This window comes from Octopus bimaculoides, chromosome 11 (assembly GCF_001194135.2).
Source record: "Octopus bimaculoides isolate UCB-OBI-ISO-001 chromosome 11, ASM119413v2, whole genome shotgun sequence".
In the NCBI taxonomy this organism is placed as follows: Eukaryota; Metazoa; Mollusca; class Cephalopoda; order Octopoda; family Octopodidae; genus Octopus; species Octopus bimaculoides.
Window position 1 is genome coordinate 64,870,575 of NC_068991.1, and position 12,500 is coordinate 64,883,074.

Sequence of the window (12,500 nt, forward strand, 5' to 3'; positions counted from 1 at the left end):
AGTTAAAATATATTTGTGACATATTTCAACTGCTAAGAGCAAATTCACTACAGCACGGTAGCTGCTGTGAATTTGCCTTTATCAGTTGAAATATGACACAAACATATTTTAACTATCCTAAAGCATAGCCACAGTCTGATGACTCTAATAAGGAAAGAATAAAGGATACACGCACGCACACACACGCACTCACACACACACACACACACACACACACACACACACACACACACATGCATTAACATACAGACACACGTATATGTATGTATAATATATTGTATTATATTATTTTATATAATATCATGAAATATTATATTATGTAACGGTATATTATATATTTTGTAATTGAAGGATCAGATTTGGTGAACCTGAGTTTCAGGAAGTAGTTGACGACTTGAGATTTATCTTCAACAATCTAAATTCATTTATGCCAGAGAATTTCTTTCCATTTCTGAGATTTTTCCAATGGAATTCTCTCGTAAGTATAAGCACTTCATATTGAAATTTGAATGATATTAAATCAAGTTTTGAACCCAGAAAATATAGCTTTGCCAAACTCAAAATTCTATCTTAACCTTATTGTGACTGTTCAATGTGTTAGGAGAAAATTGCCAGATCAATATAGTACCAGAATTTGATTTTCAAGTAATAAAATTAATGTCTTATTTAAACCTTTCCGATGTCGACATTTTTCTCGGATATGTTGATTTACCTTTACACCTCTCCTCCATGTTAAGTTTCTTCTATGACCATTCAACTTTGCCTAATAATTATCACTAATTCTCCAACGAAGTTGGGCCTACAATGAAGACAATAGTAACGTTTGCATTTTATAAATACCCACATATATATCTGTAAAAGGTTGATAGTTGCAATAGAGACATTAGTCTCTCTCTCTATCACCTTTCAACGAAATTATATATTAAGAAACAGTAGGACAATTAACAACATAATAAAAATAAGTTCTATTTTTGGTGATGCTTGGTTTTACAAATCCTGTGTCATTCAGCCTGGTAGTCGCTGGTTAATTTGTAATCAGCATCGGAAGGTTAAAAGCTTCGTTGAGGGATCTGAAAGGAGCAAGTTGTTGTCACGTCGAAGGTATCATGCTGAAGAGGCTTAGAAAACGAAAGAAGCGCTTTAAGTACTGGTTTTACTACGCATGCGCACTCGAGGGGCTTCCGGGAAGGCAAGTCCCTTGCGCATGCGTAGATTGTACTTCCTTAATGGCGGCCATAATTTCGCGCCACTACATATCAATATAATTTATAATACTTTTATACTTCCACAAAACAATTTGTTTAGTAAAATATCTTAATTATAAAGAGTTTTGTTTGTAAATAATATTGTCTTTTACAGATGTGGCATAAGACAATCGTGGATACAATTTGTATTAATTAATGAATATAGCTGATTGATTTGGCTTAGCATAACGATTATATTTATTCTGTTGACTACAAAAGCAGGAAATTCGAGTCCAGCGTAGAACGTTAATGAATGTAGATGAAAACAAAATGCTATAAAACGCTTAGTTGGATACATAGGCCACTGATGCTAATTTTTTCACAATAGCTAGAAAAAATTATCAAGACGAACAATAAGATCCGAAATTATGTAAAAGAGAAAATCAGGGAACATAAGGAAACATACAATGGTGACTACATAAGAGATTTCGTTGACGTCTACTTACTCACACTTGAGAAGGAACCAAACAATGAATCTTTATCTGGTGAGTTACACGAACTGTTATGTTTCTCTTGTTTCGTTCAAGATATTACATATAGAAAATAAAATTTATTTCATACAAAAAGAAAAAGAGAATATTACGTAAGTATAATTGTTGGCACTCCGTCGCTTACGACGTCGAGGATTCCAGTTGATCCGATCAACGGAACAGCCTGCTCGTGAAATTAACGTGAATGTGGTTGAGCACTCCACAGACACTAGTACCCTTAACGTAGTTCTCGGGGAAATTCAGCGTGACACCGTGTGACAAGGCTGACCCTTTGAATTACAGGCACAACAGAAACAGGAAGTAAGAGAATGTTGTGGCGAATGAGTACAGCAGGGTTCGCCGCCATCCCCTGCCGGAGCCTCGTGGAGCTGTAGGTGTTTTCGATCAATAAACACTCACAACGCCCGGTATGGGAATCGAAACCACGATCTTATGACCGCGAGTCCGCTGCCCTAACCACTGGGCCATTGCGCCTCCACTCGTAAGTATTATAAATAAACGTTATATGGAACATGCAATAAATTATTACTGAAAGAACGTATCATGATCATGACTAATTATAAAAATAATAAACAGAAGCATATATATTTTCTTTCTGCATTTATCTACACACAGACAGACATCCACATATATTCATCCATTCATAGATACATTCTTACGTACGGACGTACATAATACACACTCACACAGACATATACATATATGTATCTCTCTTTCTCTCTCTCTCTCTCTCTCTCTCTCTCTCTCTCTTTGCAGCATACATACATACATACATACATACATACATACATACATACATACATACATACATACATACATACATACATACATACATACATACATGCATACATACATACAACAAAAGAGATACAAATGCAGGAAAAGCCGTAAAATGTGACAACCAATGCAGACTTAGTGGAGTTCACACTGAAGGTATCACCCACATCATAAGCAGTTGTCCGAAAATGTCATCACGATATTACATACCGATGAGATATGACGTTGTAGCTAGGACACTCTATGTTGAAATCCGTCGGAAGGATAATCCCGAGGACAAAGAAATAAAAACCCACAAAGTGGTAGAAGCCATAGCCACTCGTAATGAAAAGGAATACTGGTGGAATGTACCACTGATGACCTCAATAAAATGTAAGCACAACAGACCTGATATAATGATTTGGGATTGAGAAGAGAAACTGTGCACAGTTGTGGAAATTAGCTGCCCATCGGATGTTAACATAAAGCTGAAGATCAGTGAAAAAGAGATCACCTACGCTGAACTATTGAGAAATCTGCAGTTACTCTATCCAGATTACAGGTTCAGGTTTATACCTGTAATTCTTGGAGAACTGAGATATGTAACACACTGCCTAAATACCAATCTTAAGAAATTAGACTTCTCAAAACCAGAAAGGAGAAAATTAATTGGAAGACTAAAGATTCAATCCATCACTGGAACAGCAAAAATCAGTAAAACTTTCCAAAGGTTTATCATTTAAATATATATGAGCATGTCTAGATACGTAACTATATGCATGAGAAGACATACATAAAACATACAAATCTGTACATACATACATACATACATACATACACACATACAAACAAAAATACCTGTTGTTGATGTTGAAATTCCAATAAAGGAACCTTGGATCTAGGTTAGAAACTGGTTCTTTCTCTATTGACAAGAAATCTTGAAATAAACTTAATAATGACATACATACATACATACATACATACATACATACAAACAAAAATACCTGTTGTTGATGTTGAAATTCCAATGAAGGAACCTTGGATCTAGGTTAGAAACTGGTTCTTTCTCTATTAACAAGAAATATTGAAATAAACGTAATAATGACATACATACATACATACATATACTTTATATTGTTTCGATTTACACAGTTATTAAAGTTGTTTAATTTTAATTATTTCTCCTACTTTTGTAGAAGAGAATATTTTCCAGGCGATTATGGATCTTTTTACGGCTGGAACAGACACAACATCTACCGTTCTTAACTGGGCTTTTATCCATATGGCCAAATATCCTGACATACAGGCCAAATGTCGAGTAGAAATCGAGAAGGTAAAAATGAGATTCTTTCATTTATATACTTCGTTTATTTTTATTAAAAATATTTCAATCTGTGCTATAAGATTGCGTAGTAAGTATCTTAACACTTACGTCGTTTGCCCTTGATATGTGCCAACGACGACACACAACCTTAAACTTTAATACTGCATGTGTGTGTGTGTGTGTGTGTGTGTGTGTGTGTGTGTGTGTGTGTGTGTGTGTGTGTGTGTGTATGCGTGTGAGATTGTGTGTGTGACTCACCCTCTTACTTCTCCAAAATATTACTAAAAATATTAATAAAAAGTGCACATATACTCATATTCTTCCTTCTTGCACCAATATACATATATACATATACATACATACATGCATGCATTCATATATACATACACACACTCACACACACATATATATGTATATACGTAGACATATATGTACATACATAAATACACACACAAGCAATGTATATATGCAAACAAAATGACACACATTTGCATCCATAAGACGTTGCGTCAGATTCAAACATAAATATGCTAAGCCCTGTCATATTTCACCGGCTGAGAACAATTCATTTCATAAATAAGACCCAGTTTTCTTAACTAGATCATCGATTTAGAGCTAGCTTTGACAGAAGAGACAAAACCAGACCGAAATTTTGCAGTGTCATAACGTCCCATTTCCATCATGAATAGAGCACATTGTGAACGCACATTCCTTTGAAAGGATGTGTTCTCCGAATCAGAAATACAACAGTGATTAGCATACTCATGTCGAATTTACCAGACTGTATTAAGAATGAATGGATTATATACACACGCACGCACACACACACACACACACGGACACGCGCACATATTTAGAATATTAGAAATATAGATATTCATTGTAACGAATTGTTAATTTCAGATCACCGATCTGAATAGACCTGTCACTATGGAAGACAAACGACACCTGACATACGTTGCAGCGACTCTACTTGAAGTCCAGAGAATTGCTCCTGTTGGTAAGCAAGCAGTGACATAACTTTTATTGTTGAAGAGAAGCTATTCCACACGCCATACTTTCTATATTTTGTCCAATAACGAAATGATTTTAGCACAAAAGAGAGAAAATGAATCATCACACATATAATGTGGGTATCAAATTATTAGATCCTTTGTCAAAGAAGAGTCAAAGAAGGGAAGTCTGTTAGAAGGAATTAATCATTTACATATTAGCGGACGCTCAATTTTATGTCAGCTGAAATCTATAGTTACATTACGATTTTACATCCATTCAATATAGGTTTTTACATTCATTTTCCTACATTTATCATTCAACTTGGTAATCGAGCCATTCAAAGTCACGAAGAAAATTAGTACCATGAAGTTAGTCATTCAAATTCGTTTTTAGATCATTTAATTTCTCACTTCGGTCAAAGAATTTAGTATTTACATCATTGAAATTAAAATGTGAAGAAGCATCTTTTTGAGCATTCAAATTCGCACGTAAACATTCAAGTTCGGAATAAGTCTTTCCCATTTAGCTCTGATTCTACATGTGAGTTTTCACTAACATTCTAAGAAGTGAATTTTAGAAATGTCAAGTTTAAATGCCATGTTTTGTCATGCAGATTTTACTATGATGTTATAGCTACAAGGAAAAAATAAATCATGTGATTCTTTTGTCCACGAAAGTTTTTTACATTGCAACATCCGTAATCGGCTGGTATCAGTTGCATTTTATATACCTTTCTATTACAACAACTTGCAATCATGGAGCCATGCGTAAGGTACATGCGTATATAGGACGAAGACAAAGCAAGGCTGTATGGCGCCTTCAAGGGCTATCAAACTGATTGCCTGAAACCAGCAGAAACACTTGTCATTAAAAGGAGTACTGCCCATTCCATAATAGCAACATACCTACGGTCTGTGCCCACCACATTAATGTTGGTGAGGAAATGCTTCAGGGGATTATTGATGCCAACCCACTTGCAACTCTTCAACAGATGAAAAGGGACTTAGAGGTAGTTTTGCCCGGAAAGCCGCCTGTTTCCGTGTCTGCAATATCACGGGCTCTAGATGGAATATTGAGATAACTATGGAGTTGGCTCAAGAACACCGGAAAAGCGTTATGAGTACGCGCATTGGTTTATGGAAGAGGGAGTCGTCAGACATTGCGTATTCATTGATTAATGTGGGTACAACATTTCGACCGGGCGGTCTTTTGGTCGAGCCCCTCAAGGCGTTCCTGGTCGTCGAGTTGTCAAACGCCAGTGTGGGAAAAACTGCAACCTCACTTTCGCGGTGTCGGGAGAAACCGGTCTGGTTCACCACTCCATTGGTTACACGAAACTCTTTCGAGGAGTTCTTGGCGGAAACAGTTCGAGCATATGCTGACATGTTTCCAGTGGATGAATCTCTCTACTTGATCTACGACAACGCGTGGCCACACGTTCGTGCCGAGCTCCCAGCTGACGTCGATCCACGAATCAATCTGGAACTCCTGCCTCCCTACTCACTGTTTTTAATTATACGAAAATGGCGCATTCCGTCGAGCGGAACCTTGGCGACCGGGCAGCTGCAGAAGAAGCCGGCATGACCATGGCGTGCACATGTCATACAACAGGTTGTAAGGCGTAATATCGACGCTATCACTCCAGAAAATTGTGTTCATTGGTATAGACACACCCAGAACTACCTCCCGAGATGCCTCGACCGCCAGGAAATAGACGGCTAAATCCTCTCAAACGAACTCTCCTTATCAAGGCTGTAATTCAATAGCCATCTTAGCGTACATAGCACCCTTTCCCCGATGAAAGAAAAAATGCAAAATCAAAGAAATATGTACTTTTCTCAACAAGACATATGCATATCACAACATAGTGTATTCAAAATCAAAGAAAATGAGTGTTTGTTGTAATTGTGAGTTTCTTTAAAAGATTGAAAAGGCTGGATTGCAATTTCATGAAGTCTTTAACAATAAATATATGTGCCGATGCAAAAATATAAGAAAACATAAAAAAAGACACGGATACGATAGAGTGCTTAAAGCATAAACAATGATGAAAACACATGATTATGATAACATGATTATGAAAAAATCAAACATGATTATGATAAAATCAAACATGATTATGATAAAATCAAAACTAGTTAAATAGATTGCTCCGAAACGAATTTGAATTCTCGAAAAAACGCTTCCTCGCATTCCGACTAATTTGAATGCTTTCGATGGGTATTTTAATTTGAATCATATAAATGCTAAATTCTTTGATCGTAGTGCGAAATTGAATGATCGGAAACCGAATTTGAATGACTAACTTCATGGCACTTTTTTTTTTGCGATTTTTTTAATGAACCGATTATCAAATTGAATGAAAAACGTACGAAAATGACTGCAAAAACCTATATTATATTTTGTCAGCTTCCCAACATGAAACCCAGGTTTACAGCGACATAAACTAATAACCTTGCACTACAATGTTACATCACCAAACGTACTCTCATATGACAACAGCCGATATCAAATTACCATTTATCTCAACATTGTTAATATTGAGACAAATTCTTTTAACAGCTCCACTCACTGCTCCACATGCCTCTACGGTAGACACAAAACTAGGAGGTTATGATATTCCAAAAAATACCATTGTTCAATTCCTTTTAATGGATGCTCATTATGATCCGAAGTATTGGGATAAGCCAGAGGAATTTCGACCTGAAAGATGGATTGATGAAAATAATGAGTTAAAGAAAAATGAGGCTTACATGCCTTTCTCTTTGGGTAAGTATTGTAAATAGATTTTAATGATAGAGCACGGATATTCAGGAGGGAAGACAATAACATTATCCTGTTACTGATGGTGCCTTCTTTTTTTTATAATCGCAATGTCATTTGGAGATTGTGGTATCCTGTTTGAGGATCCCACGAGGTCAATTTTCTAGGTAATAGCTAAAAGCTTATTTGTTAGCATACAGCCTCCTGCTTCGAATCGTTCTTAGGCAGCTATCACTTCAGGGTAAATAAAATAGCAATAGTCTACTGTTTTTTATTAATTCATTATTCTTTCTTACGAAAGTTTGGTCTTTTGATCACTTAAAATTAATCATCATTCTATTAGCAAAACTTTACCTCTTCATGTTATCTTAATTATTGATAAAAGTTCATATAAAATTTAATTCAGGAAATATTTTATTCGCTGAAATATAGGAAGAACTATGATATTTAAATTTATTCTTTGTATAATAGAGAAGTGACTTGTATTTTATGAAAATGTAAACTTTATTTTATTCTATCACATTTAATTACGCTATTTATTTTATATCTTCTGTTTTATTTGTAGGTCCCAGAATATGTGCGGGAGTATCACTAGCCAATATTGAAACTTTCATGGCATTTTCAAATATCTTACAAAGATTTAGGTTGGAAAGTCCTGACGAAACACCAATGATAATGGAAGGCAAACAACCAGGAATTATTTACGTTCCAGTGAATGATAATATCCGTGCAATACCACTGTGAGATATATTTGCCTTATATATTTGAGGGCACCACTTCACAGTACACTGGCTGTACAGTTGAAAGTATATCACTTTGATGTAAAAAGATATCAAATTCTAATAGAATACTGTTAATTTTTAAACGGTATTTAACGAAATTACATAAATTTCAGTTCATTAGTGGTATTACATTGCAGTAATATCTACCTATAAACTTCATAAAATTTAGAGGATAGAAATAGACAAGACAATAACTAGTCATATGATAGTTGTAATGTTTAACCTAATCAATAAAGCTCCAGTATTGTATTCTTTTCTCTGAGTCACAATTTTCTTTATTAACCTAATCCAGACTTTGATATAAATCGTCGAAATACACACCAAAAGGCTGTCTATTCTGTTATTTTTGAAAAAGGTTCAGCACCATGGCACTAGAATGTGCTGCTTTGAGGGTCCTGCTGGACCGAGAATGACATCCCTTATAAGTATTTTGTTTACAAAAGTCTTTCAACATAAAACCAAAACTATTTCTGTTCCTACTTTTGATGATTTAGATAATACAGTTATACACCTTCCTGGGTCTGTGATTGTTTTATCTGCTTTCAAGTTCCAATACACTCGGTGCATAATGTTTCACTGCATTGTAAAATTACCAGGGATTAGAGAACCGAGTGAGGCTTCTTAGATGCCCGGTGATTGTCTGGAGCGAACGTACAATAACACCAAACGTGCTGTGGAGATCATGGAGAGAATACTGCAGGACTTGCATGACAGTAAATAGTGAATGATGAAGCAGAATAGGAATGGTGTTTTCATGTGTCCTCTGTCAAACCCTGTCAGCAATCCCCAAATAAACAAAACATGGTAAAACCCATGCTACCTTTAATCGCCATCGCTTTGGACAAAATTTATAACTATTTGCAAATATAGATTCTATACATTCAGAGATCAGTTGTCAGGTCTTTGAGTAAGAAAATGTTACAAGTAAGAGAAAGATTTCCTTCCGGATGTTATTGAATCGTGGACAAACGCTTATAAGCATAGTGTTTAAGATAGTTGGTGAATAGATGTCTTTCTAGCTTGCAACATCATTATCTCAACACACCTGTGCGTCTGTGCTGTGAGCTCAACATCAGTAACTGGTCGCCATGGCAGGCGCTGCCAAAAATAATCATAACTACAAAGCAAATCTTCAATAAAGAAGAATAATTCGCTATCCTGCTGAAAAATTTCTCTACCGAAAACTCCAGTTAAAAAGAAAACAATCAGTCTCCTTAGAAATGCTGCTTCTCAGTTTAGTCACGGTTATGCAATCGCACAATAACACTAAAGACAAATAATTATATGCCACAGGCAATATGACATATGCTATTCTCAGAGTGTGTGCCAAAGGAAAAGATGCAAATTTACGAAGAATGCGCGCATATCAACAAGTGTGCCCTTTCTATTTTGAGGACTTCTGTTTCCAATACACCTAAGCTCTACCTTATCAATCAATAATTTGGAGGGCAAACATTAAAGGTACAGGACATCGTCTTGACGAACAATGTCCTCATTTAGCTGAAGTTTAAATAAGTTGTAATCCCCTGTAATCTCTTTATTTATACATCTGCTGGTAAAATCCAAAGCGTGAAGCTTAGGGTATTGTAATGCCATTGTTGAAGATTGTCAAAGCTGTAATGAGCCACGTTAAAGCACATCGCAATTCTTAAATTGATTTTTTTTATTGCCACCTATAATACTCCTGAGTAGATTATGGCTTGTTCTAGGTAACGTCCCCAGGTTTGGTACTTTTTTCCTGGGAGATAGTTGGAGAGATTGACACATAGAGGCAAATATTATGTTTGAATACAAAATCCATGCTATAAATTTGAACAGACTAAAATCTTACTAAAAAAAATAACATGAAATACGAAAACAACATGAAATACGAAGGCACACTTGGGTATGCGAACAACAAGTGAAACAAATGGAAAACAAGACAAGTAACATAAAGAACGACCCTTCATCTGTTGCCGGCTGTTCATCTACTCCGCATTTCGAGCAATTAACGACAATATGAGGCTTCGAAAAACAGTTGCTCCCGCGAACCAAAAAAAAAATTGGGATTTTCCGGAGGACGAAAGTTGGTAACAAAGACACTGGGGACACATAACATACCAAACGAAGACAAACATGGAGGGCCGTTAGGCCAGAAGAGGTAAGGTAGCAAACGCTGGAGGAATATTCTTTGACAAGAGAAAAGACAGGAGACGAGTCATCCTTTACCTTATTTCCGACGACGGGCTGAGTATATGTGTGGAGACAGCCAAAAGAAGCATTTGATCCAAACTGCCTTCTTCCAACCGTTAAAGATGGAGGAGGATCTGTGATGATCTGGGGCAGGGGCTGTATCTTGGAATCTTAATTTGTGAATTAGAGCTACGATTGTTTTCATGTGAAGAAAAGTAGGAAAATATCCAAGTATCTTAACAATTTTTCAAGCCGATCACACGGCGAAAGGTGTTCGCCTCCATTTTAGAAAACAATCTTATTTCGTTCACTGGATTTCTCGTGAACTCGCGTAAATGAAACAATGAATCAACGGACGCTACTCGAGAAGGCACTTTTTGGAGTTTGTCTCCCTTGGATTTTACAGTTCTATATTTAAGAGATGAGCAATTATGTACATTATTTACATTATTTACAATTGACGGATATTTGCCCTCATCTTGTTTGTTGTTAACACAACGTTTCGGCTGACATACCCTCCAGCCTTCATCAGGTGTCTTGGGGAAACTTCGAACCTGTGTTCTTATTCCATTATTATGCCTGTAATAATAATAATAATAATAATAATAATAATAATAGCAACAACAACATCGAAAAATACCTTAGGAATGAGAACCCAGGTTCGAAATTTCCCCAAGACACCTGATGAAGGCTGGAAGGTATATCAGCCGAAACGTTGTGTTAACAACAAACAAGATGAGGACAAATATCCGTCAATTGTAAATAATGTAAATAATCTCCCTTGGATTTGTCTTTTCGGTAAATTTCTTAATTTTTGGCATTATTTTGTTTTGGCCATGGAGTTTTGTATTTGTATGTTGGTGCTTAATTCTTGTTTGTGTGGAGTTTGTGGCATTTTTTCTTTGTTGTGTGTGAAGTTTGCGTGTTTTGTGTGTTCACGTTTATACAACTCTTCTTTAAAGTATTTGAGTATAAATTATTGCTTGTGTATGTAGGGAGAGAAGGTTTCATTCCTAATGTTTATGATGATGTCTGTTGATTGAATAATATTTAATTTTCCAGTAGTGCAGAGTTCGCATTTGATGCCCCGACCTCTGTATATTTTGGCTTTAGCAATAATTTTCCACTTCCTCTGGCGGTTACTTATCTTCTTTCAATGTCCATATTATATTTGATACGGATGTCACATGTTTTTTGTTTTTGTCTCAGAATGACGCAGGGTGTTGCGTATACCTTTCCTTGAACGAGTTTTCCGTCATTCCGATATACGTCTTTGGTATTCCATTGAGGTCCGTGACCTTGGCCTTGTACACGAGTTCTTTCTCGAGACAGTTGTTGTATAGAGGGCAGCCGTTTGGAAATCTTAAGTTTCTCTGTCTTTCTGGGATAGGGATGACGAGAGTTTGGAGTTGGGACTATTGGTGTAGCTGGTGTGTTTGTGTTTATAAATCCCGTGAACCAAACGAAATCGTTCTCCAAAATGGAGGCGAACACTTTTCTCCATGTGATCGGCTAGACGATTTTTTAAGATACTTAGATATTTTCCTCTCTTCTACACATGAAACCAATGATAGCGTTAATTCACAAATAAAGAAATTATTTATCCACCAATGCGGTGTTGAGCACTTATTCCAACGTTCTACATTTACGTATATGTATATATATAGTTTAAATTTACAGAAATCAAAAGACAAAGACAGAAGAGGGAACAACAAGTAGTGAAAATTGGAAAAGTCTTCGACGTTTCGAGCCTACGCTCTTCGTCCGAAAATGATGAGAAGAGGGAAATAATGACTGAAATAAAAAAGACAGAGAGAGAAGGAAAATGTGTAGGGATTAACAGTTTAACATGATAAAATGACCAGAAGAAAGAGGCTAAGTGTAAGGGAGATAATAACTGACCCACCTGAACTATAAATGGTGTGCGTGATTGTATATGTGAATAGAGGCGAATGCGTGTGAATGTATGAAT

At 36.1% G+C, this 12,500-nt stretch overlaps 1 protein-coding gene across 1 annotated transcript in view; it reads left to right on the forward strand.

Moving 5' to 3' along the window:
• LOC106870255 (cytochrome P450 2B4) overlaps window positions 1-8,610 on the forward strand; it is a 41,811-nt gene extending 33,201 nt beyond the window's left edge. Inside the window, exons 11-16 of the mRNA XM_052971997.1 lie at window positions 352-478; window positions 1,573-1,729; window positions 3,688-3,824; window positions 4,719-4,815; window positions 7,374-7,580; window positions 8,140-8,610. Of these exons, the coding sequence (XP_052827957.1) occupies window positions 352-478; window positions 1,573-1,729; window positions 3,688-3,824; window positions 4,719-4,815; window positions 7,374-7,580; window positions 8,140-8,318 (904 nt within the window). The 3' untranslated portion in view covers window positions 8,319-8,610. The remainder of the gene's footprint in view (window positions 1-351; window positions 479-1,572; window positions 1,730-3,687; window positions 3,825-4,718; window positions 4,816-7,373; window positions 7,581-8,139) is intronic.
• The last annotated feature ends 3,890 nt before the right edge of the window (window positions 8,611-12,500 follow it).